At 44.6% G+C, this 25,617-nt stretch overlaps 1 protein-coding gene across 11 annotated transcripts in view; it reads left to right on the forward strand.

Annotated features, from left to right (window-relative positions):
* Window positions 1–25,617, forward strand: part of st3gal3a (ST3 beta-galactoside alpha-2,3-sialyltransferase 3a) — a 788,939-nt gene that overhangs the window by 313,126 nt on the left and 450,196 nt on the right. For 10 of the 11 annotated variants that reach the window (XR_010975488.1, XM_068036918.1, XM_068036919.1 and 7 more), the window contains 2 exons: window positions 698–740; window positions 19,344–19,451. Coding sequence is in view for 10 of the 11 variants with exons in the window: in XM_068036918.1 (XP_067893019.1) it covers window positions 698–740; window positions 19,344–19,451 (151 nt within the window). In the remaining variant the exon portion in view is untranslated. The remainder of the gene's footprint in view (window positions 1–697; window positions 741–19,343; window positions 19,452–25,617) is intronic. The other variant, XM_068036928.1, reaches the window with a different exon arrangement.

Below are 25,617 nucleotides of genomic sequence, written 5' to 3' on the forward strand. Positions count from 1 at the left end.
CTTACATTTGCAAATATGTTTGTCTGTTTAATCCTGTTGGCACATTCTGTAGCTCATAATATTACACTTGAGCAATTCCATACAGTCACCTTTTAGAAGATCATTCTGTGTGGGATGATGAACCAGTGGAATGACCAAGCAGGATCCATAACATTCTCTGGAGTTGATGATTCATATGCAAAATTTATAAAAAAGCAACATGTTCTTAGTTTGCATGCTGGACAAATGGTATACATAAAGATGTTCATAAGCTTAACTTTCAGGAGGATAATGATATGGGGCTGGGGTATAGAAATAATGAGTTCTGATATGTAAGTAAGCAGGGTTTATTTGAATTTAATTTGATGAGTTCATTGCCATAAGCAAAGTTGTCACGAACTTTGTGCACCCATCTCAATATTGATTTGGTGTTAGGCTTCAGAAACTGCCTGAGATTACATGCACAATAGTACATATCAATTTGATCAAGATTTATCCTATCCAATCAAAGGTGGACAATATAAGCTAATTGTTTCTGAATCCTGAAGGTTGGCATGAAAATAACTCTTTGGAGGTTATAGGAATGTTTGAAAATCTTGTGAAGAACTGAAAATAGGATTCAGAACTAATTAATGCCTATAACCAAGTTGTTGGGGGATATAACCTTTTGGGAAATGTAGTGTTGGTTTGTTGAATTTTGTGCTTTTCTATTTTTCAGAATATGATAAACTGGGATTTCTGCTAAAGTTGGATTCTAAAATGTAAGTACAATTTTTTTTTTCAAATTAACCTTTAATTTAAATAAAGTATATTTTAGGTATTCTGAGACCCTGCTCATGTCAGAATACCTTGCCCATTGACACAGGTGTCAAGAGAAATTGCAGGCAAAAACACAGATTCTGAAATTGTGTTCTGTATTTCCTTAGTTATTAACTAAAGAAATGTGTACTGTATGGACAAGTAAGGAAGCTTGGAATTTAGACAGATGGATGATGCATTTACTGTGGTGGATTTCAGGTTGAATTTGTTGGGGTAGGAACCAGAATTAATAAGTACATTTTCATTATTGCTGAAAATAGTGACATGTTGTTGAAGCTTTTCGTCTTGCACTCATCAGGACAACCTGCAAGAATACCAATGTAAGGGAAAGCAACAACTTTATACTATTCGAGAAGAGAGTGCTGATTGGTAGTTGCTTTGCCATGGAGAATGCACAAGTTTATGGTGACTTTCAGGTAACTGCCAAACTTTGTTTGAAATTTAAAACAGGCTGCTTGACTCTGGTCAAGGCATTGCCCTGAGGAATGAACCAGCGAATGGCTGTCACTTATTTTGTTTAGCTGAAACAGGTGCAATGTGTGTCCATGTTCTTTCTGTCTGCAAAGAACAGGGCCCTGTGTATTCATATATGTAGCTTCCAGTACAGCAGCAGGGACATGTTTGATATGATCCACCAGTCTTTGGGATGTACGGCCTACATACCGAGCATCACACTGGCATTGAAATTCATATATCACATTACTCATTTGTGTGATGGGCAGCACCTGCTGCTGCTCGCAATGGGCAAGGTACAGGCTGTACCCAACCAGCCCGTGCTTGCTGAACTCTAAACACAGTGCCCAACATTAGATGTGATTCCGTGATTGGACAACATTTGTTAAATAATCCTCAGTGTGCTTAGAATTATGCCAACAACCAATTTAAGATTGTCAGTAGGGCTCACATGTGGCGCATTTGCATGTACTGGAAGCTACATATATTAATACACAAGGCCCTGTTCTTTGCAGACAGAACATGTACACACATAATGCTTGTTTCTGCTAAACAAAATAAGTGACAGCCATTCGCTAGTTCATTCCTCAGGGCAGTGCCTTGTCCAATCAGAGTCAAGCTGCCTGGTTTAAATTTCAAACAAAGCGTGGCCGTTAACTCATTCACCATAAACTGGCGCATTCTCCATGGCAATGCCTCTACCAATCAGAGTTCACGTGCCAATCAATCAGCAGTCTCTTCTCGTACCGTATAAAGTTGTTGCTTGCCCTTACATTAGTATTCTTGCGGATCATCCTGATAAGTACAAGACAAAAAGCTTCGACAACATGTCTCTATTCTCAGCAATACTGAAGTTCTGTACTGCCAAGTACATTTTCAATTTTAGTTGTGTAAGACATTTCATAGATGACAGGTGCGTTGGGGTGCCTTAATTGAATGTGTGGAATTGTGCAGACCACTGTTATTTTGGGCGCGACGAGTGCCCTTAGAACTGCAAAGGTCTGTCCACAGCATGCGCACAATTGTGGGGCAGTTTGCGCCAGATGCCACATTGGTGCAGGTTTTAGCACGTTCTTCAAAAGTATGTTTAGCAGGCAGACCATGAAGTCAAATATGTGTGATCTGATGTCAGTGGTGCCATTTTGGACCTCAACACCCCAGCCAACGCCCTCCCTTAACCTCATACAGCTGAACATGCTTTGAGTAGCAGGAAGGACCCTGCCCACCCCTTCACAAGTGCTATCTAAAGGGATCATAAATAATCCTCAGTGTGCTAAGAATTATGCTGACAACCAATTTAAGATTGTCAGTAGGACTTGATGGGCCAAATGGCCTCCTGTACCATTATGACTCTATAGCTCTTGTCGCTAAGTAGCTACATATATTAATACACAGGGCCCTGTTCTTTGCAGACAGAAAAAACGTGTACACATTGCGCTTGTTTCAGCGAAACAAAATAAGTGACAGCCATACTTACTAACAGATTAGTTGCTGCTTATTTCTTCTGGCTGTTGCTATGATTCCACAAGTACTTGGTGTTTCAAGTTGCAAAAGTCAAACAGGAGTGGTTTGGCACGTGCAGAAGGACTTTTTACTGACTTAAAGGCTTCTGCATGAACTAGTTGCTCCCAGACATTCGTGCACGACTAGGCATTCCCCTTGAAGTGCATTGTGACTTTCAGAATGAACAAAGGCCACAGAGCAGGTCAACCTGCTAGAAGAGTGAGGGGGAGAAGTGTTCTCAGCAAGAGACCATATCAACTCATTGTGTTCAGGGAGCAATTCGCTGACCTAAACTTCAGCGAGGAACAATGTGTGAGATGTCTACTGTTTAGTAAGGATGCCCTCACTAAAATCTGCCACCTGCTGCTGCCAGAATTGCAACGAGGAGCAGGGCAAGGACCACATTGCCAATAGCTATGAAGGTGACTGTAGTGATAAACTATATGTGTCTGACTCTTTCCAGGCTGGAGCTGGAGATATTTGCAATATCTTGCAAATTGCCACCTACTGTTGTGTAAGGGAGGTCATAAGGCTCTCTATTTAAAGAGAGCTAGCTGTATTTCATTCTTTCCTGCCAGAGATAAGTAGTCAAAACAAGTGCCTTTGCTAACATTGCAGGCTTCCCCATGGTGCAGGGTGCCATTGATTGCATGCACATCGTTTGCAGGCATCGTATGCACTCTGCCCTATACTGGAACCAAAAGGGATTCCGTGCTCTCAACTTTCAGCTGGTTTGTGACCAGAGGCAGAAAAATCATGCGGGTCGATGCCTGGTCTGCTGGCAGCAGTCATGATGCCTTCATTCTACGGCAGTCTGCTGTGTCAGCTGCATTTCAGTCACCCAGCAAACCAAAGGATGGCTACTGGGCGACAATGGTACAGGAGGCCATTTGGCCCATCGAGTCCATGCTGTCTCTCTAGAGCAATCCAGTCAGTCACATTCCACTGCTGCATCTCCTTAGCCTTGAAAGTTTATTTCCCTCAAGTGTCTATCCAATTTCCTTTTGAAATCATTGATCGCCTCTGCTTCCACCACCCTCGTAGCCAGTGTGGTCCACGTTATTCCCACTTGCTGCATAAAAAAATTCTTCCCGTATCTCTTGCCCAAAACCTTACATCTGTGTCCGTTAGTCCTTGTACCATCAGCAATTTTATTTTAATTCATTCGTGGGATGTGGACGTCGCTGGCTAGGCCAGCATTTATTGCCCATCCTTAATTGCCCTTGAGAAGGTGGTGGTGAGCTGCCTTCTTGAACCGCTGCAGTCCTGGGGGTGTAGGTACATCCACAGTGCTGTTAGGAAGGGAGTTCCAGGATTTTGACCCAGCAACAGTGAAAGAACGGCGGTATAGTTCCAAGTTAACATAGTGTGTGACTTGGAGGGAAACTTGCAGGTGGTGGTGTTCCCATGTATATTTTGCCCTTGTCCTTCTAGGTGGTAAAGGTCGCGGGTTTGGAAGGTGTTGTTGAAGGAGTCTTGGTGAGTTGCTGCAGTGCATCTTGTAGCTGGTACACTGTGCGTCGGTGGTGGATGGGGTGCCAATCAAGCGGGCTGTTTTGTCCTAGATGGTGTCGAGCTTCTTGAATGTTGTTGGTGAACAGCTTTTCTTTGTCTACCTTATCTAAACCTGTCATAAACTTGTAGATCTCTATCAGATCTCCCCTCAACCTCCTTTGTTCCCAAGAGGACAACCCCATTCTCTCCAACTGAACCATGTACTTAAATTCCCTCATCCCTGAAAAGATTCTGGTAAATATCCTCTGCACCCTCCCAGGGATCTTCACATCCTTCCTAAAGTATGGTGACAAGAACTGGATGCAGTATTCTAGTTGTGACCTAACCAGAGCTTTATAAAGGTTCAGCAAAACATTCCTGCTATATAGTCAATGCCTGTACTTATGAAGCCTAAGATCCCATATGCTTTGCTAACTGCTCTCTCAATATTTCCTACCACCTTCAAAGATCTTTGCACGTGAACCCCCAGGTCCCTCTGTCTCTGCACTATGCTGTTTAATCTATATTGCCTCTGTCCTTTCTGCCAAAATGCATCACCTCATACTTCTCTGTATTAAATTCCATCTGCCACATGTGTGCCCATTCTGCTTGCCTATCTATGTCCTGTTGCATTCAGTTGGTTTCATCCTCACTGTTAGACACACATCCAAGTTTGTTATCATTTACTTCAGTAAGGCGTTTGATAAGGTTCCCCATGGTAGGCTGATGGAGAAAGTGAAGGCGCATGGGGTCCAAGGTGTACTAGCTAGATGGATAAAGAACTGGCTGGGCAACAGGAGACAGAGAGTAGCAGTGGAAGGGAGTTTCTCAAAATGGAGATGTGTGACCAGTGGTGTTCCACAGGGATCCGTGCTGGGACCACTGTTGTTTGTGATATACATAAATGATTTGGAGGAAAGTATAGGTGGTCTGATTAGCAAGTTTGCAGACGACACTAAGATTGGTGGAGTAGCAGATAGTGAAGGGGACTGTCAGAGAATACAGCAGAATATAGATAGACTGGAGAGTTGGGCAGAGAAATGGCAGATGGAGTTCAATTAGGGCAAATGCGAGGTGATGCATTTTGGAAGATCCAATTCAAGAGTGAACTATACAGTAAATGGAAAAGTCCTGGGGAAAATTGATGTCCAGAGAGATTTGGGTGTTCAGGTCCATTGTTCCCTGAAGGTGGCAACGCAGGTCAATAGAGTGGTCAAGAAGGCATACGGCAAGAAGGCATCGGACGGGGTATTGAGTACAAGAGTTGGCATGTCATGTTACAGTTGTATAAGACTTTGGTTCGGCCACATTTGGAATACTGCGTGCAGTTCTGGTCGCCACATTACCAAAAGGATGTGGATGCTTTGGAGAGGGTGCAGAGGAGGTTCACCAGGATGTTGCCTGGTATGGAGGGCGCTAGCTATGAAGAGAGGTTGAGTAGATTAGGATTATTTTCATTAGAAAGACGGAGGTTGAGGGGGGACCTGATTGAGGTGTACAAAATCATGAGAGGTATAGACAGGGTGAATAGCAAGAAGCTTTTTCCCAGAGTGGGGGATTCAATTACTAGGGGACACGAGTTCAAAGTGAAAGGGGAAAAGTTTAGGGGGGATATGCGTGGAAAGTTCTTTACGCAGAGGGTGGTGGGTGCCTGGAATGCGTTGCCAGCGGAGGTGGTAGACGCGGGCACGATAGCGTCTTTTAAGATGTATCTAGACAGATACATGAATGGGCAGGAAGTAAAGAGATACAGACCCTTAGAAAATAGGCGTCATGTTTAGATAGAGGATCTGGATCGGCGCAGGCTTGGCGGGCCGAAGGGCCTGTTCCTGTGCTGTAATTTTCTTTGTTCTTTATTGGCAAATTTAGTAATTTTACTCCCTATTCCAATATCTAAGCCATAAATATATAGTCTTAGAACTGATCCTTGGGGAACACAACTGTTTGCCATCCTCCAGTCTTATAAATGAATATTTACCACAACTGGCTGTTTTCTGTCCTTAAGCCATTTTTATTATCCAAACTGACACTGACCCTCCTATTCCGAGCCTCAATTTTGTTAACCAGCCTTTTATGTGGTACTTTGCCAAATGTTTTCTTAAAATCCACATAGACAATATCCATTGCATTCGCTTCATCAATTTTCTCTGTTACTTGGTCAAAAAATTCAATTAGATTAGTCAAGCATGATCTGCCTTTTACAGATCCATGCTGACTCTCCTTAATTAACTCAAAGCTCTCCAAGTGCCTGTTGATTTTTTTCCCCCCTGATTATTGTTTGTAAAACTTTACCCACCACAGATGTTAAACCGACCGGCCTGTAGTTATTAGGAATGTCTTTACACCCTTTCTTGAACAAAGGTGTTACATTTGGCACTTTGCAATTCTCTGGCACCACCACCACCCCCCTCTCTGCTCCCCCCACCCTCCCTCTGCCCCCGATTATATAGGGAAGATTGCAAGATTATAGTGAGCCCTTCCACTATCTCCACCCCCAATTCATTTAGGAACCTGGGATGCAAGCCATCCAGAACAAGCAACTTATCCACTCTAAGCATAGCCAACCTTTCCAGTACATCCTGCCTTTCAGTTTTCACCCCATTCACTATCTGTACCGTCTCCGCTTCCACCGATATTTTGTCAGCATCTTCCTTTGTGAACACTGATACAAAATACTCGTTCAGCATTCTAGCCTTGCCCTGTGCTACTCAGCATATATCAACATCTTTGTCTCTAATGTGCCCCACCCTGTCTCTTATTACCTGCTTACAATTTACATGCTGGTAAAAGATTTTTGGGTTCCCTTTTATGTTAACTGCCATTCTATTCTCATTCTGTCTTTGCCAATCTTACTTTGCTCTGCATTTCATTTCCCTTATCAACTTACTGTATTTGGCCTGGTTCTCGCTTGAAGAATTCACCTGACATGCATCATGTACCCTCTTGTTTTTGTTTCATCTTTATTTCCCTCATTATCAAAGGAACCCTGGCTTTGGTTCCCCTGCCCTTTCCTCTTGTAGCCTGTAACTAAGACATCTGTTCCTTAAAGATCACTCATTATTCCGTTTTTTCCTGTCAGACTTGGGTTCAATTTTACGCAGGCTTGATCCCCTCGTCACATTGAAATTAGCCAGTGACGACATGGCTGATGATTATGATGCGCAACCCACACACATGTGCATAGCATGCATACAATAAATTGTGCTGCCATACAAAATGTGATAGAGCAGACCACTGGTCTGCTGAAACAATGCTTCTTCTCCCTGGACCACTCTGGAGGAGCCCTGCAGTATTTGGCAGAATGGATGTCAGGATTTGTGGAGGTCTGTTGCATGTTGCACCACCTTGCCATCATGAGGGGAGAGCCCTTGCCACCAGCTATATGGTTAGCAGCTGAGGAGCAGGAGCATGAGAAGGAAGAGGAAGGGAGGAGTCAACCTCGGCAGCCCTTTCTGGCCAGTCTGTTAGTGAAGAACTCCTCCCATTGCAATACCAGCAACTGCAACTCAATTCCCCATTCAGTAACAGTCTCACAACTTACCTTCCCTCTGTCACTGACATCACAGTGTCTGCCTAGCCACAATGCAAAAATAAAAGCCACCACAAAATCAACATTCCAGACCAAATTTATAAATGAAATCATGCCACATTGCATACATAAATCAACTAATCACCCTTGGGCAGTAACTTTCTGCCTGTCTTCCATATGCCTTTGCCTGCTCTAGTGCTCCTACATAGTGCTACCCCAGTGGCTGCAGCATGGCTGGTGGAAGACTGCGGACTTTCAGAGGAGGAGACTGCAGATGCCTTTGAAGGATGACCTTGAACAACTTTGGGCCTAGAAGGCCTGGCTGTGGACTGCACCAACTGGCATTGGTGGCAGCAGTCTGGGCTAGCTGGCTGACAGGCAACCCAAGTGCACGACCGGCATGGCAGGGGTGAGAGAAGGAATGCTGTCTTCCTGAGCGAGGATAGCAGGTTCGTGCTCCATGGAGCCAGTGCCCCTGCTCTAGGGTGGTGCCTCAGCAATCCTAGTAATCTTGGAGGGCAGATTGCTGCATTGCTGTGAGACCCTGCAAGCCCCTTTGCACACTGTAATTCACAGCTGTGATGGCAGCATTCTGAGCCTCCAGTACAGCACTTAGATAGATATTGGATGGCTGCTGCTTGTACTGCAATGGAAGCTGCAACATCAGCCATCAGATATTGTGTCGTGGTTGCGTGCACGTGTGTGAATGGAGTTGGGCAGTACTTCCATGCTGGAAAGGATGATCTCCATGCTCTGTGCAAAACCTTGTGCCAAATTGGAGCTGAATTCCTCCATGCTCCTTGATATTGACTACAGGCTTTCTGCCAGACTTCCCAGTGCACCAACATTTTGTTGTACATAACCATCAGCATTTTTCTACAGGCTGCCCCAACGGAGTCATATGTGGATTCAGTATGCAATCTCACCTTCCAGCAAGCTGGCACCTGCACTATCCTTGCCCCCTGCCTTGCCTATAGTGCACTCGTGCTCGGTGTCTCACCACATGCAGATTCCATTTCTAATCATTTCTCTATGATACGTCCAGTGTCAGTAGCAGAGCTGATGCCTGTGAGTGTGAAGTTGAGTGGCGGTGCCATATCTTTGTCTTCACTCTCTTCTTGCTGGTTCCCCACTGCCTGGTCAGGTTGCATTTCTTAGGTATCTGAAAGGAAAAAGGGAAGGGTTGGCAGGGTGAAAGTAAGAAGTGCTTGCTTAGCACCATCTGCAGCTTGCAAATCAGATGAGTATGTGGGATGAGAGGATGTGGGATTTGAGAAAGAGAATTAGGTCTGAGGATACCATCACCTTCGATGGTTTCAGCCTCCCTGTGGGCCATGGTCTCAGCAGTGGCCATCCCATTATGGCCAACACCATCTCCTCCATGAGGTAAGGCATGCAGACACCCCTGTCCCCCTCCCAGTTTGCTCCCACCTTGTCCTGCAAGAGAGAGAGAAGTGTGTCATGCAATCTTTTTGGTTGATATTGCTGTTGCGGTTGAATAGCTGGTAATGTGTGCAAACTGTGAGTTGTGGGTGTGAGGCTTGTAGCAGTGCTAAGTGTGCAAGGGTGAAGTGAAACACATGAAAGTCAGGTATGAGTTGTGATTGATAGAGATTGTTGGTGGTTGAGTGGTGGGGGTGTGGTGACTTGAGTAGTGCTTGAGTGGTACGGTTGGTAGGACCTTGACTACTTGTGAAGTCATTGAATTTCTTGTGGCACGGCGTCCAGATTCTCGGGGTTTAACTCCTGGTGCTGATTTCCATGGATATTTGCTCCCACTGCCTTTTGGCCATGTGTCTGGAGGGCCTCCTGGCCCCCTGTGGATAGAAGCATCTCCCCTCCTTTCCATCTCCTTCAGTGCAGTGTCTGTAAACCTTGGAGCCTACTGTCTCTCCTGTTGTACCCTTCCTCACTCTTTCCCAAGTTAGATATTTTTCAACCGTGATTCCCAGCACCTGCCGCAGCCACAGTGTACTTCCCCTTTAAGAGGTGCAGGCTAATTGTATGTAGGTGGTGCTAGCCACTCACAATATTGGCCCCCTGCTAATGTATCCAACTTAGTCAACAGCACATTTAGTGCTGGCTGAAGTCAGCAAACATAGAAATGAGCAGGCAGCAAGAAGTTGATGTGCTGCCTGCGTTGGAATCAAGGGGGTGCCTCCCTCTGCCAGTTTTATTGGAGCCATCTAGTTTAGTCCCCAATTACATTTTTCTAAACATCAGAGCAGATTTAATTTTAAACATCAGAGTTCCATTTAATTCATGCAACAATGCTACAACTAATTAAAGGAAGAAATTACTGTAAAAAGGGATTGAATTTTAATAATGAAAACTAAAAACTAGGCCCTGCTAAATTGTAGCACCACCTCCACACGACACACTGAACTAAGGAAGTGTGAAAAGGGCTTCTAAGCCCTGCCGCTTGCTGTTGGATGCATTACAAATCAACAAATGGTCTTTTTAAAAAATCATTTAATTTAAACCTTAGTCTTTACACTCAGTGTATGAATTAAGTATTCAAGTTCTGCAAACAATATCTTGCACGAGTCTACATTCCAGTTTTTTGCAACAAACAATTTCCCTGCATCTTGGAGACAGAAGTCTTGTTCCAAAGTTCTGGAATTTCATCCCTAAACCCCTCTACACCTTTCTCCTCCTCTTAAGATGCTCCTCGAAACCTACCTCTTTGACTAAACTTTTGGTCACTTTTCTTAATGTGGCACATTTTGCCTGATTATGCTCCACTGAAGCGCCTTGTAACATTTTCATTAAAGGCACTTTATAAATGCAAATCATTACTGTATCATCTTTTTGCTCATTATCACAACGTTGATTTGGGAACCATAGCGGCAAGAGTATTTGCTCCATGTAGACAGAAGAGCACGTGTTTGTTCGGCAACGCCACCAGCAGAAGAGGAAGTCACAGTTCATCAAGCTAAAACTATGGGCTGGGGTAGACAAAAACATATTCCAACCGAGGTATACCCGTGCTAAGTTCCATGATTAACGCACGTTAAAAAAAACTCCAAAAATTAATGCTTTAATCACAAGTTAATTACGATTAATTGACAGCCCTAGAAGCTACCTTACTTTAACAATACAATTAGGGTTTTAAAGCTTTGTTATTTTCTTAACTTCCATTATTCGACAGAGTTTTAAAAGGTTTGCTCTGAAGTAATTTCAGCTAGCAAGATACTTCAGATACTGGATGCAACTTAAAAAGCTTGCCTAATTTTGCAAGGGCATTTAGGAACTTAGCTACATGCTGAACTTCCTTCAAGGAGTGCTGTTGGACATTGAGCTGAACTTCAAACTCCCCAACTTGTCATCACCAAGACCACCCATTTTCACCTGCATAACATTGCCATTAATGACCCTACCACAGCCCCATCGCCACTTTTTTGATGGGGAGATGGAGAAAGAACAATTCTGTGCTCATCAGAGTGAGCAATATTAGTGCTGGGAAAAGGGGGATGAAACTATTTCAGTTACTCTTTAGTGTTCACATATTTATACCTCCCAGCAGTGGCTAGTAACCAGGCATTGAAAGCTTGGCTGATATTTCTTCTATCTTTCGGCTGTTGAGATTAGCGCGTCCACTCTGTTCCAGCTGAGAACTGTTAACTCAGCACAGAACATGGAGATTGAGCCTGAATCCTCCCCAGTCTCCTTAACCTGTTCCACCTACAATGTGCATTTATGCAATGAACTGTTGAGGAAACCTGGAAAAAAACACTTCTGATGCTCCACTGAAATTTTAGACGCACATTCAATGCAGCAATAACTTCTACTAATTTAGGGCTGATCCAGGAATAACAAACTCAGAACAGATGTTTGTGTGAAGTGCATGATTAATATGTTTTTCTTTATTACCTTGGTTCTGCTTATTTTGCGTCAGTTTTCTTTCTTATTAATCTGGAAATGTTCCTCCCAGAGCACAGTCACAGCTGTTAAAATGTCAAATTTGTACCACCTAATGTGCTCCAGCTGCCAGCTCCTGATTTTTGTTGTCTTCCGAACTTCTGCTCTTTTGCTTCCGAAGACTTACTTTCCGTCAAATAATGCTGAGCAGCTTGTGAGCAAACGCACAAAAACTAGATATGACACTTATTTAAATGTCCTACCTTGTCATGCAGATAATTACACACAACAGTGATCATTGGTGAAGACTTCATAATTTTTGAATCATATGTCATGTTATGGGAGGTTATTAACACACCCTGAATCTGTCCCTTTCACAAAATCATTTGAAAGGAAGTACTTAGGATATTGCATAGATATTTGCTGTGTGTGTATGTATGCTCAAAGATGTGTAATTTCTTATAGGCATAAGACATTTAGCCAGAAAAGATACCTGATTCCAGTACTTGATGTATGTACCCCATAGTCATGCAATCTTCCTGTGATTACTGCATCTACTCCTTAAACCTCATGAAGAAAATTGACTTATTTGAGCTTCGTCTTTGAATTTAGCAAAGGTTGCAGGTCATCAAATCCTAAATTTATTTGGAAGATAAGGGCATGGCTTTCATTAAGCAATGATGCAAATCTTGTTAATAGCAAATTGGGAATAGCAGTTAAATTTTGCAAATCAGTATATTTTGATATTTGTTGTCGCTACAGATATAGATTTAAATGGGTGCAGGGACACACTAGTGATTGGAGCAGAAAATTGTGCTAGGCGAAATTAAAGGGATGTGGCCAATTAAAGGGATGTGGCAGAATAAGGAATACTGATCTTTGCAGCCTTTGGAAAGAATTGGTGGCCTTTCTTGAGGCTGAAGATGGAGAGGGCTAAGATGTGAAAAATTACAGTGTATTGAAAGGAAGTACAGTATGCAGCCAGAAGTGCCAAATTGTTGATCCATCTTGACCTCCTCCTGAGGTCCCCAGCATCACTGATAGCAGTCTTCAGCCAATCCAATTCACTCTGTGATAATAAGAAACGGCTGAAGGCACTGATTACTGCAATGGCTATGGGTCCTGACAACATCCTGGCTACCATCCTGGTATTACTGAAGACTTGTGCTGCAGAACTAGCTGTGCCCCTATCCAAGATGTTCCAGTACAGCTGCAACACTAGCATTTGCCCAACAATGTGGAATATTGCCCAGGTATATTCTATTCACAAAAAGCAAGACAAATCCAATCCGGCCAATTAATGCCCCATCACTCTACTCTCAATCATCAGCAAAGTGATGGAAGGTGCTGTCGACAGTGCTATCAAGTGCCACTTAAACAGCAACAACCTGCTCAGCAATGTTCAGTTTGGGTTCTGCCAGGCCCACTCTGTTCTTGACCTCATTACTGCCTTGGTCCAAACACGGACAGAAGAGCTGAGCTCCAGAGGTGAGGTGAGAGCGATTATGCTGGATAGCAAGGCAGTGTTTTACCAAGTGTGACATCAAGGAGCCCTAGCCAAATTGAAGTCAATGGGAATCGAAGGGAAAACTCTCCACTGGTTTGAGTCATACCAAGCACAAAGGAGGATGGTTGCGGTTGTTGGAGGCCAATCATTTCAGCCCCAGGACATTGCTGCAGGAGTTCCTCAGGGTAGTGTCCTAGGCCCAACCATTTTTAGCTGCTTCATCATAAGGTCAGAAGTGGGGATGTTCGCTAATTATTGTAAGATGTTCAGTACCATTCGCAACTCCTCAGTTACTGAAGCATTCTGTGTCCATATGCAGCAAGACCTGGACAACATCTGGGGGGGGGGGGGGGGTGTTATCAACGTGCTTCCATTTTTAATTTTTTGCTTGAGGACTTATCCATGGAATCTTTTCAGCTTTAAAACATGTGATTTTTTTTTTTACAAGGGCCACTGAGAGGTCTTGTTTGAAAACAACCTTTACTGGAAATCACATGCCTTAAGGTGACTTGGGGGAGATGTTTACAAAGAAGTGACATGTCACGATTTATAGTGGTCAGGAGGTTCTGACTTGCTTGGGGTTTTGCTTTTGAAATATTGTTTTGGTTCAGTTGGGGTGTGGACTGTGTTGAAAGTAGTTGGCAGTCAGCCTGCTGAGAGATAAGACACCAGCTCATTTTTCTCTACCTCCTTGAAAAACCTGTGAATCCAGAGTGGGATAACTGAAACCCCTGATGACACATTTTTCCTGGAAAGCCTACCAGACTACTTCTCGACAACTCCAGAACTAGCTGTTGTGTTCTCGGAAGACAGACTGTATGCTGTTTTGGGACACAACATATCTCATCCGTTTTCTTCAAGTATTTGGCCAAAGTATTATTTTTTGTCTTTTTATTTGTAAAAGAACTCTACAGAGAAAAATTCATTTTATGTCTCTTTAACCAGAGTGTGTGTGAGGGGCTAAGGTTAAAAGGGAACATTCATTATTTCTATCTGGGTGGCGCAGTGGTGGGTGGCACAGTGGCGCAGTAGTTAGCACCGCCTCACAGCTCCAGTGACCTGGGTTCAGTTCTGGGTACTGCCTGTGCGGAGTTTGTAAGTTCTCCCTGTGACCGCGTGGGTTTCCGCTGGGTGCTCCAGTTTCCTCCCACAGCCAAAGACTTGCAGGTTGATAGGCAAATTGGCCATTGTAAATTGCCCCTAGTGTAGGTAGGTGGTGGGAGAATTGAGGGAAAGTGGGGATGTGGTAAGGAATATGGGATTAATGTAGGATTAGTATAAATGGATGGTTGTTGGTCGGCACAGACTCGGTGGACTGAAGGGCCTGTTTCAGTGCTGTATCTCTAAATAAATAAATGCTTTGCTTCCTTACTGGATAAGTCTTGTTTTATAATAAACTGATTTCTTTTTTTTATTAAAGAAACCTGGTTGGTTTATTTTTTTGGGGGTAAAGAGTAAAGTATATGATCAACTGTATCGGTACCAGGATAAACATTTAAATAAAAGCAAAGTACTGCAGGTGCTGGAAATCTGAAATAAAAAACAAGAAATGCTGGAAATACTCAGCAGGTCTGGCAGCATCTGTGGAGAGAGAAGCAGATCTCTCGTTTCAGGTCAGTGACCCTTCTTCAGAACTGGCAAAGTTTAGAAATGTAATAGGTTTTAAGCGAATAATGTGGGGGTGGGGCAAGAGTTAACATGTAAAGGTGTTGATAGGACAGGGTTGCAGAGAATAACTGACAAGAAGGTCATGGAGCGAAGGCAAACGGTATGTTAATGGTGTGCTGAAAGACAAAGCATTAGTGCAGAGAGGGTGTTAATGGACAGAAAAATGAACAGCCCAAAGCACAAACATGAAAAAACAGCAGGCGGGCACATGGTAAGAAAAATGAATGATGAAACAAACTAAAATAAAATAAAAAGAAAAAGTAACTGAAAATAAAAAGGGGGGCCCGTCATGCTCTGAAATTATTGAACTCATTGTTCAGTCCGGCAGGCTGTAGTGTGCCGAATCGGTAAATGAGATGCTGTTCCTTGAGCTTGTGTTGATGTTCACTGGAACACTGCAGCAAGCCCAGGACAGATATGTGGGCATGAGAGCAGGGTGGTGTGTTGAAATGGCAAGCAACCGGAAGCTCAGGGTCATGCTTTCAGACTGAGCGGAGGTGTTCCGCAAAACGGTCACCCAGTCTGCATTTGGTCTTCCCAATGTAGAGGAGACCATATTGTGAGCAGTGAATACAGTATACTAAATTAAAAGAGGTGCAAGTAAATCGCTGCTTCACCTGAAAGGAGTGTTGGGGGCCTTGGCTAGTGAGGAGGGAGGAGGTAAAAGTGCAGGTATTACACCTCCTGTGATTGCATGGGAAGGGGACGAGGTATTGGGGTAATGGAGGAGTGGGCCAGGGTGTCACAGAGGGAACGATCCCTTTGGAATGCTGACCAGGGAGGGGAAGATGTGTTTGGTAGTGGCATCACACTGGATGTGGCGGAAATGGCGGAGGATGATCCTTTGGATGCGGAGGCTGGTGGGGTGTCAAGTGAGGACAACAGGAACCCTGTCGTGGTTCTGGGAGGGAGGGGAAGGGGGTGAGGGCAGAGGAGCGGGAAGATAGCCGGACATGGTTGGGGGCCCTGTCAACCACAGAGGGGAGGAATCCTCGGTTGAGGAAAAAGGAAGACATGTCCGAAGCGTTGTCATGGGAGGGTGCGTCATCAGAGCAGATGTGATGCACATGGAGACACTGGGAGAATGGAATGGAGTCCTTACGGGAGGCAGGGTGTGAAGAAGTGTGATCTAGGTAGCTGTGGGAGTTGGGCATATAATGAATATTAGTAGACAGCCTATCCCCAGAGATGGAGACAGAGCAGTCGAGAAAGGGAAGGGAAGTATTAGAGATGGACCATGTAAAGGTGAGAGAAGGGAACTGGAAAACTTTATCAACTTTGCTTCCATTTTATACTCCTTTCAGGTGAAGCAGCGAATTACTTGTACTACTTTCAATTTAGTATACTGTATTCGCTGCTCACAATGTGATTGGTGACTGCTTTGCGGAACCCCTCCGCTTAGTCCGAAAGCATGACCCCGAGCTTCCGGTTGCTTGCCATTTCAACACAACCCCTGCTCTCATGCCCACATATCTGTCCTGGGCTTGCTGCAATGTTCCAGTGAACATCAGTGCATGCTCGAGGAACAGTATCTCATTTACTGATTAGGCTCGCCGGACTGAACATTAAGTTCAACAATTTCAGAGCATCACAGGCCAAATCCCCCCCCCCCCTTTATATTTCCAGGTTTTTTTTCATTTTATTTTGTTTTAGTTTGTTTCATCATTCATTTTTCTTACCATGTGCCTGCCTGCTGTTTTTTTCACATTTGTGCTTTGGGCCAGTGTTGTTCATTTTTCTGTCCATTAACACCCTCTCTGCACTAATGCTTTGTCTTTCAACACACCATTAACATACCTTTGCTCCATGACCTTCTGGTCAGTTATTCTCTGCGACCATGTCCTATCAACACCTTTGCTTTTGTTATCTCTTACTTCACCCCCACTTTATTTGCTTAAAACCTATTACATTTGGGTGGCACAGTGGCGCAGTGGTTAGCACCGCAGCCTCGCAGCTCCAACGACCTGGGTTCAATTCTGGGTCTGCCTGTGCAGAGTTTACAAGTTCTCCCTGTGTCTGCGTGGGTTTCCTCCGGGTGCTCCGGTTTCCTCCCACATGCCAAAGACTTGCAGGTTGATAGGTTAATTGGCCATTATAAATTGCCCCTAGTATAGGTAGGTGGTAGGGAAATATAGGGACAGGTGGGGATGTGGTAGGAATGTGGGATTAGTGTAGGATTAGTATAAACGGGTGGTTGATGGTCGGCACAGACTCGGTGGGCTGAAGGGCCTGTTTCAGTGCTGTATCTCTAAACTAAACTAAACTAATCTAAATTTCTAACCTTTGCCAATTCTGATGAAGGATCACTGACCTGAAACATTAACTTTGCTTCTCTCTCCAAAGATGCTGCCAGACCTGCTGAGTATTTTCAGCATGTCTTGTTTTTATTATTCAACATTTAAATATATGTTGTGACCTGTGGAGAAGTGGAACTAAAAAAGACAGTGCACTCCTCCCACCTCAGTCGTAATGGGGGTTACCATTGACCAGAAACTGAACTGGAGCAGCCACAGAAATACTGTGGCTTCAAAAGCAGGTCAGACACTTGGAATTCTGTGGTGAGTAACCCACCTCCTGAGTCCCCAAAGTCATTCGACCATCTACAAGGCACAAGTCAGGAGTGTGATGGAATACTCTCCACTTGCCTGGATGAGTGCAGCTCCAACAATACTCAGGAAGCTCGACACCATCGAGGGCAAAGCAGCCCGCTTGATTGACACCTCATCCGCCACCTTAAATATTCACTCCCTCCACCTTCGACACAGTGGCAGCAGCGTATACCATCTACAAGATGCACTGCAGCAACTCACCATGCTTCCTTCGATAGCACTTTCCCAACCTGTGACCTTTTCCATCTAGGAGAACAAGGGCAGCAGACGCATGGGAAAACTGACTACAAGTTCCCTTGCAAGTCGCACGCTATCTGGACTTGGAAATATATCGCTGTTCCTTCACTGTTGCTGGATCAAAATCCTGGAACTTCCTCCCTAACAGCACTGTGGGTGTACCTGCACCAGATGGACTGCAGTGGTTCAAAAAGGCAGCTCACCACCACCTTCTCAAGGACAATAGGGATGGGCAACAAATATTAGCCTTGCCAGTGATGCCCACATCCCATGAAAACTAAAAAAGAAATCTATAGGCAAGTGATGGAGCAGTCCAAGATACCATTTTATAGTTGCTTAAGAGAATATCATATTGCATTAACTGGTTCCATGGAGGGTCACCCTGTTTGCCACCCTTTAGCACAATGCTTAGAGATCAGCATTGCAGCATGATTGGAAGGAGGTAACGATCATTACTGCCACTAGTTATGCTAGCCCTAAGGTTCATGTTAGCACCTGGCTCTCTGCTAACCTGGATCCTGTAAAGATTGTTCCACTTGGTACTTGTGGCAGTGCCTGCAAATCTGCTAGAGGTAAGTTGGATGTAACCAATCAGGTTTTGCAGGCTGATGAGCACCCTTCAGGTCTTGCTTCATGGCAGCACTGAAAAGAGTGTGTTTGGAGTGTGTTATAGGGGTTTGCCAGAGCTATTTGATCAAGTTCCAAAGGAATAAAGAATGAACTTGAACTTATATAGTGCCTTTCACAACTTCAATATGTCCCAAACTCATGAAGCACTTTTGATGTATAGTTACTGGTGTAATGCAGGGGAACACAGCATAATATGTGCATACGTTTCCACAAACAGCAATGGGCTGAAGTACAGATAATTTTTTAATGATCTTGGTTGAGGAATAACTATTGTCCAGGATACCTGGGGAACTCCTCTGCTCCTCTTTGAATGATGCCATGGAATCTTTTATGTTTATCTGAGGGAGCAGATGGGCCCCCTGGGGCCTTTATTTTCTTTGACTCTGGCCTCTTGTGCATTTACCCCACCCTTTTCCCACCATTGACAGCTGTGCCTTCATCCTTTTGGCGCCATGCTTTGGAATTCTCTCCCTAAACTTTTCTGACTTGTCACATCCCTCTTTTCCTTTTACAATACTACTTGTTGAAGAAAATTTTGTTCACTGCTCCTAAATTTGCTCCTTTGTCTCAGCCACTAATTGCTTGATCATGTCTCTATGAATCATTTTAGGTCATCTTTCTAGATTAAAGATGCTATGTAAATGTGAATCGTCGTAGTTTTCCACAACAAGTCACATTATGCCTCATGCATACACCTAATTAAAGATAGGTAAGCCATGTGATTTGTTCACATGATTTGTTGTGCAAGTGAACTAGTATTTTTGGTACTCTTAGGACTTCTTATGTAAAGTTGCAATACTTGGTTAACAAATCACATGACATGGCAAGTGTAGAAAAAAATTGGGCCAATTCCACTTTTAATAGTATTATATCAAATAGATGTGCAGCTTTCTGCAGAGAGGGTGGCGTAACAAATGGTTGTTTAGTTTTTGGTATGTTCCAAACTAATGATTGCACTATTAAGAGTGCTTCAGAGTCAATATTTGTAGTAAGAATGCTTACATATCCTCCCTGTTAGAAAGTTCTGAAAATATAATTTGTGGGTAACTCTTAGGGAACTGGAGAACCCAGTGGTGGACAACAGAGGAGATGGCTGTGCCTATGCTGATATCCACAAAGACAGACTTTTTATTCCCTGCCACCCCACATTGAGCTACATTCGGTAAGTGCAGAAATTTGTGGGACTTATTGTGGGGCCCCCACACAGTGCCAGATCACCGGCTATTAAAATAGATAACAAGTGTAATACTTCACTTCATCATAGGCGATAGACTCCCACATACTATAATGGATTAATATTCAGGATTTTTATTGAGAATAAGCACAATTTACATGTATAACTTAAATGGGCTTTTTATTAATTGGTTCAGTGTCTTTGCAAGAACAAAACTGTTCTTCAGCACCTTTGGAATGCCCTGTGAATTTAAACTATTGAGTCTATCTACTATTTAGAACAAAGATGCAATCAGAACATTAAATTAAGGAAACAGCCAATTAATTTTCTGTCACATAGATCCAGTTTGTGATCTAGAGGGTTGGGATCAAGACAGAATTGGGTTTGACTGTGCTGCATCCTGTAATTGACACAATGGCGCAGTGGTTAGCACTGCAGCCTCACAGCTCCAGCGACCCGAGTTCAATTCTGGGTACTGCCTGTGTGGAGTTTGCAAGTTCTCCCTGTGTCTGCGTGGGTTTCCTCCCACATGCCAAAGACGTGCAGGTTGATAGGTAAATTGGCCATTGTAAATTGCCCCTAGTATAGGTGGGTGGTAGGGAAATATAGGGACAGGTGGGGATGTGGTAGGAATATGGAATTAGTGTAGGATTAGTATAAATGGGTGATTTAGATTTTAGATTTAGAGATACAGCACTGAAACAGGCCCTTCGGCCCACCGAGTCTGTGCCGACCATTAACCACCCATTTATACTAATCCTACACTAATCCCATATTCCTACTACATCCTCACCTGTCCCTATTTTCCCCTACCACCTACCTATATTAGGGGCAATTTATAATGGCCAATTTACCTATCAACCTGCAAGTCTTTTGTCATGTGGGAGGAAACCGGAGCACCCGGAGGAAACCCACGCAGACACAGGGAGAACTTGCAAACTCCACACAGGCAGTACCCAGAATTGAACCCGGGTCGCTGGAGCTGTGAGGCTGCGGTGCTAACCACTGCGCCACTGTGGTGGTTGATGGTCGGCACAGACTCGGTGGGCCGAAGGGCCTGTTTCAGTGCTGTATCTCTAAACTCCCTCGTCCCAGCACAGGCATAGCAGTTCATGTAGTGCTGAGAGTATAGCAGGCTTGGCACTCTTGATTATTTCAGGGGTAATGCTGTCCTTTCCAGGGGCTTTTCCGCTGGCTAGAGAATCAATGGCATCACTGAGTTCCGATTTGGTTGGCTGTATGTCCAGCTCATCCATGACTGGTAGAGGCTGGGCTGCATTGAGGGCAGTCTCAGTGACAGCATTCTCCCTGGAGTACAGTTCTAGGTAGTGCTCAACCCAGCGGTCCATCTGTTTGCGTTGGTCAGTGATTATGTCCCCCGATTTAGATTTGAGGGGGGGCGATCTTCTTGATGGTTGGCCCAAGAGCTCTCTTCATGCCATCATACATTCCTCTGATGTTTCCGGTGTCAGAGGCCAGCTGAATATGACTGCATAGGTGTTGCCAGTAGTCGTTTGCGCAACGCCTAGCTGTTCTTTGTGCAGTACTTCTGGCTGCTTTAAGTGCTGCGGATGTTAAATCGCTGGGGGCTTTCTTGTAGTTCAACAGTGCAATGCGCTTAGCGGCTATGACAGGTTCCAGCTCTTCATTATGAGATTGAAACTAGTCTGCATTTCTCTTCACACGTTTGCCATAGGTGGTCAAAGCTGACTCATAGATGGCGTCTCTGATGTGGGCCCACTTGGTCTCAGCATCCCCTGTGGGAGTGTTTTGAAGGGCTGTTACAAGTGAATTTAGAAATTTTTGTAACAGCTGTGGGTGAGAAATTCTGCTCGTGTTGATGCGCGGGTGGCCCTTCTGCTTGGAATGATGCAACTTCTTTGGTCTGAGTCTAACCTTGCTGCACACCAGGGAGTGGTCGGTGGGAGCAGTACCCCAGGACATGCGCGATGCCAATATCATCACCCTCTATAAAAACAAAGGTGACCGCGGTGACTGCAACAACTACCGTGGAATCTCCCTGCTCAGCATAGTGGGGAAAGTCTTTGCTCGAGTTGCTCTGAACAGGCTCCAGAAGCTGGCCGAGCGCGTCTACCCTGAGGCACAGTGTGGCTTTCGTGCAGAGAGATCGACCATTGACATGCTGTTCTCCCTTCGTCAGATACAGGAGAAATGCCTTGAACAACAGATGCCCCTCTACATTGCTTTCATTGATCTCAACAAAGCCTTTGACCTCGTCAGCAGACGTGGTCTCTTCAGACTACGAGAAAAGATCGGATGTCCACCAAAGCTACTAAGTATCTTCACCTCATTCCATGACAATATGAAAGGCACAATTCAACATGGTGGCTCCTCATCAGAGCCCTTTCCTATCCTGAGTGGTGTGAAACAGGGCTGTGTTCTCGCACCCACACTTTTTGGGATTTTCTTCTCCCTGCTGCTTTCACATGCGTTCAAATCCTCTGAAGAAGGAATTTTCCTCCACACAAGATCAGGGGGCAGGTTGTTCAACCTTGCCTGTCTAAGAGCGAAGTCCAAAGTACGGAAAGTCCTCATCAGAGAACTCCTCTTTGCTCACGATGCTGCTTTAACATCTCACACTGAAGAGTGCCTGCAGAGTCTCATCGACAGGTTTGCGGCTGCCTGCAATGAATTTGGCCTAACCATCAGCCTCAAGAAAACGAACATCATGGGACAGGACGTCAGAAATGCTCCATCGATCAATATTGGCGACCACGCTCTGGAAGTGGTTCAAGAGTTCACCTACCTAGGCTCAACTATCACCAGTAACCTGTCTCTAGATGTAGAAATCAACAAGCGCATGGGTAAGGCTTCCACTGCTATGTCCAGACTGGCCAAGAGAGTGTGGGAAAATGGCCACTGACACGGAACACAAAAGTCAGAGTGTATCAGGCCTGTGTCCTCAGTACCTTGCTCTACGGCAGCGAGGCCTGGAGAACGTATGCCAGCCAAGAGCGACGTCTCAATTCATTCCATCTTCTCTGCCTTCGGAGAATACTTGGCATCAGGTGGCAGGACTATATCTCCAACACAGAAGTCCTTGAAGCGGCCAACACCCCCAGCTTATACACACTACTGAGTCAGCGGCACTTGAGATGGCTTGGCCATGTGAGCCGCATGGAAGATGGCAGGATCCCCAAAGACACATTGTACAGCGAGCTCGCCACTGGTATCAGACCCACCGGCTGTCCATGTCTCCGCTATAAAGACGTCTGCAAACGCGACATGAAATCGTGTGACATTGATCACAAGTCGTGGGAGTCAGTTGCCAGCATTCGCCAGAGCTGGCGGGCAGCCATAAAGACAGGGCTAAATTGTGGCGAGTCGAAGAGACTTAGTAGTTGGCAGGAAAAAAGACAGAGGCGCAAGGGGAGAGCCAACTGTGCAACAGCCCCGACAAACAAATTTCTCTGCAGCACCTGTGGAAGAGCCTGTCACTCCAGAATTGGCCTTTATAGCCACTCCAGGCGCTGCTTCACAAACCACTGACCACCTCCAGGCGCGTATCCATTGTCTCTCGAGATAAGGAGGCCCAAAAGAAAAGAAAGAAAGATCTCTAAACTAAACTAAAACTAAACCTGTTTCCATTCTGCACCAAGTATGAGTACAAAGTTTGTCAGATTCCATGCAGAGCAGTTTTAGTCCAGATTAGGGCTGCATTGTAAAAGGTACCACCAGGTGCACTGAACACCTCAAAGGGTTACACTGGTGCCCTCAAAAGAGTTTGAAGTAGGATAGGTTGGGTTCTATTCCATTAGGATATTATGAAAGGTTCTTTTTGAGGGCTTTTTCAATATAAGATTGTGATTTTGTTTCCTTTCCTAAGGTTACTGGGATCAATTTCCTTGGGGGTTATTCCGATCGACTGCTCTAACTTCAGCATAACTCCTGCTTACATGTCAAAGGGGGTTTTGGACAAAGTTAAAGTGGTCGATTGGGAGAACCTCTGAGGAAATTTCTTGGCGACTGGCTGTTGCTGGATATAATTGCACAAATATTAGCAGACCTTGGGTAACTTGTACAAGTGACTTGAACAGAGTGCTGACAAGCTCTGAAGGATGAGCGACCCAGGTCTACTGCTGCCTTCAGCCAGTGACATCACTGGATAACAATTATTATTGAATAAATGAACACCACCATAACAACAATAATTTCCATTTATGTAGTGCCTTTGGTAGTACACGTTACAGGAGTGAAAGTCAAACAAAATTTTGGCACTTAGCCACATGAGATGTTAGGCTAGGTAACCAAGAGCTCAGTCAAAGAGCTAGCAGGGTGTTTATTAAATGGTTTTTAAATAACCAACACAAAGTGAGGAGGTTGAATTTGCTACATTGCATAGTTACAGACATTACCTGTGTCAGCTACTGAGTTCTTCGTTTCCCTAAGAGCTACACACAAGTTAGAATTGTAGAACTCGCTAACAGGAATGATACCAAATTATGGGGTATGACAAACTGAGAAAGATTGCAGGAGGATGCAGATGGGTTAGTGGATTTAAAAAAAAAAAGAATTATTGGTTCGTGGGATGTGGGCTTCTTTAGCTAGGCCAGCATTTATTGCCCATCCCTAATTGCCTTCGGGAAGGTGGTGGTGAGCCGCCTACTTGAACCGCTGCAGTCCTTGGGGTGTAGGTACACCAGTAGCACTGTTCGGAAGAGGATTTTGACCCAGCGACAGTGAAGGAACGGCGATATAGTTCCAAGTCAGGATGGTGTGTGACTTGGAGGGGAACTTGCAGGTGATGGTGTTCGCATGCGTCTGCTCCCTTGACCTTCTAGGTGGTAGAGGTCATGGGTTTGGAAGGTGCTGTCGAAGAAACCTTGATGAGTTGCTGCAGTTCATCTTGCATTTGGTATACACTGCTGTCACTATGCATCGGTGTGGAGGGAGTGAATGTTGAAGGTGGTGTATGGGCTGCCGATCAAGCTTTGTCCTGGATGGTGTCAAGCTTCCTGAGTGGTGTTGGAGCCGCCCTCATCGAGGCAAGTGGAGAGTATTCCATCACACTCCTGACTTGTGCCTTGTAGTTGGTAGACAGGCTTTGGGGACTCGCGAGGTGGGTTGCTTGTCACAAATTCCCACCCTCTGGCCTGTTCTTGTAGCCACAGTATTTATGTGGCTGCTGCAGTTCAATTTCTGGTCAATGGTAACCCCAGGATGTTGGTAGTGGGGGATTAAGCAATGGTAATGCTGTTGAATGTCAAGTGGAGATGGTTAGATTCTCTCTTGGAGATTGTTATTGCCTGGCACTTGTGTGGCACGAATGTTACTTGCCACTTATCAGCCCAAGCCTGGATGTTGTCCAGTTCTTGCTGCTTATGGACATGGGCTGCTTCAGTATCTGAGGAGTCGTGCATGGTGCTGAACATTGTGCAGTCATCAGCGAACATCCCCACTTCTGACTTTATGATGGAGGGAAGGTCATTGATGAAGCAGCTGAAGATGGTTGGGCCTTGGACACTGCCCTGAGGAACTTCTGCCACATCCAGTCATGAATGGTGGTGGACAATTAAACAGCTAACAGGAGGAGGTTGCTCCTCAAATATTTCCATCTTCAACGATGGGGGAGCCCAGCACATCAGTGCAAAAGACAAGGCTGAATCATTGGCATCCATTTTCAACCAGAAGTGTCAAGTGGATGATCTATCTCGGCCGCCTCTTGAGGTCCCCAGCATCTCAGATGCCAGTCTTCAGCCAATTCGATTCACTCTGCGTGTTATCAAGAAACGGCTGAATGCGCTGGATACCGCAAAGGCTATGGGCCCTGACAACATTCCATTCTAGGAACAGGAATAGATCAAATAGTGGATTTATCATCGTCTTACCAATTGCCAACCATATCTCCATATTCTAAAAACTCCTACCTCCAAAATAAGGAAACAAACTAATCATTTTATGACTTTTGTCCCCATACCTTTCTGTCACCTCCTGAATCAGAGTCTAAGAGCTGAATTCTTGATTTCTTCTGTTCATTAACATGTTACTCCTTGAAGACATTATTCACAAATGTATCGCCCCCTATCACGATTTGACCGAGTCTGCTGCTGTACTTTCTGGCAGCAAGTAGGACGTCAAACCGAAGTTCGTTAGTAATTTTCTTCAGCTCAGTTTCTTAAGTCATCATTTTATT

This window comes from Heterodontus francisci, chromosome 8, assembly GCF_036365525.1.
Source record: "Heterodontus francisci isolate sHetFra1 chromosome 8, sHetFra1.hap1, whole genome shotgun sequence".
Lineage (NCBI taxonomy): Eukaryota > Metazoa > Chordata > Chondrichthyes > Heterodontiformes > Heterodontidae > Heterodontus > Heterodontus francisci.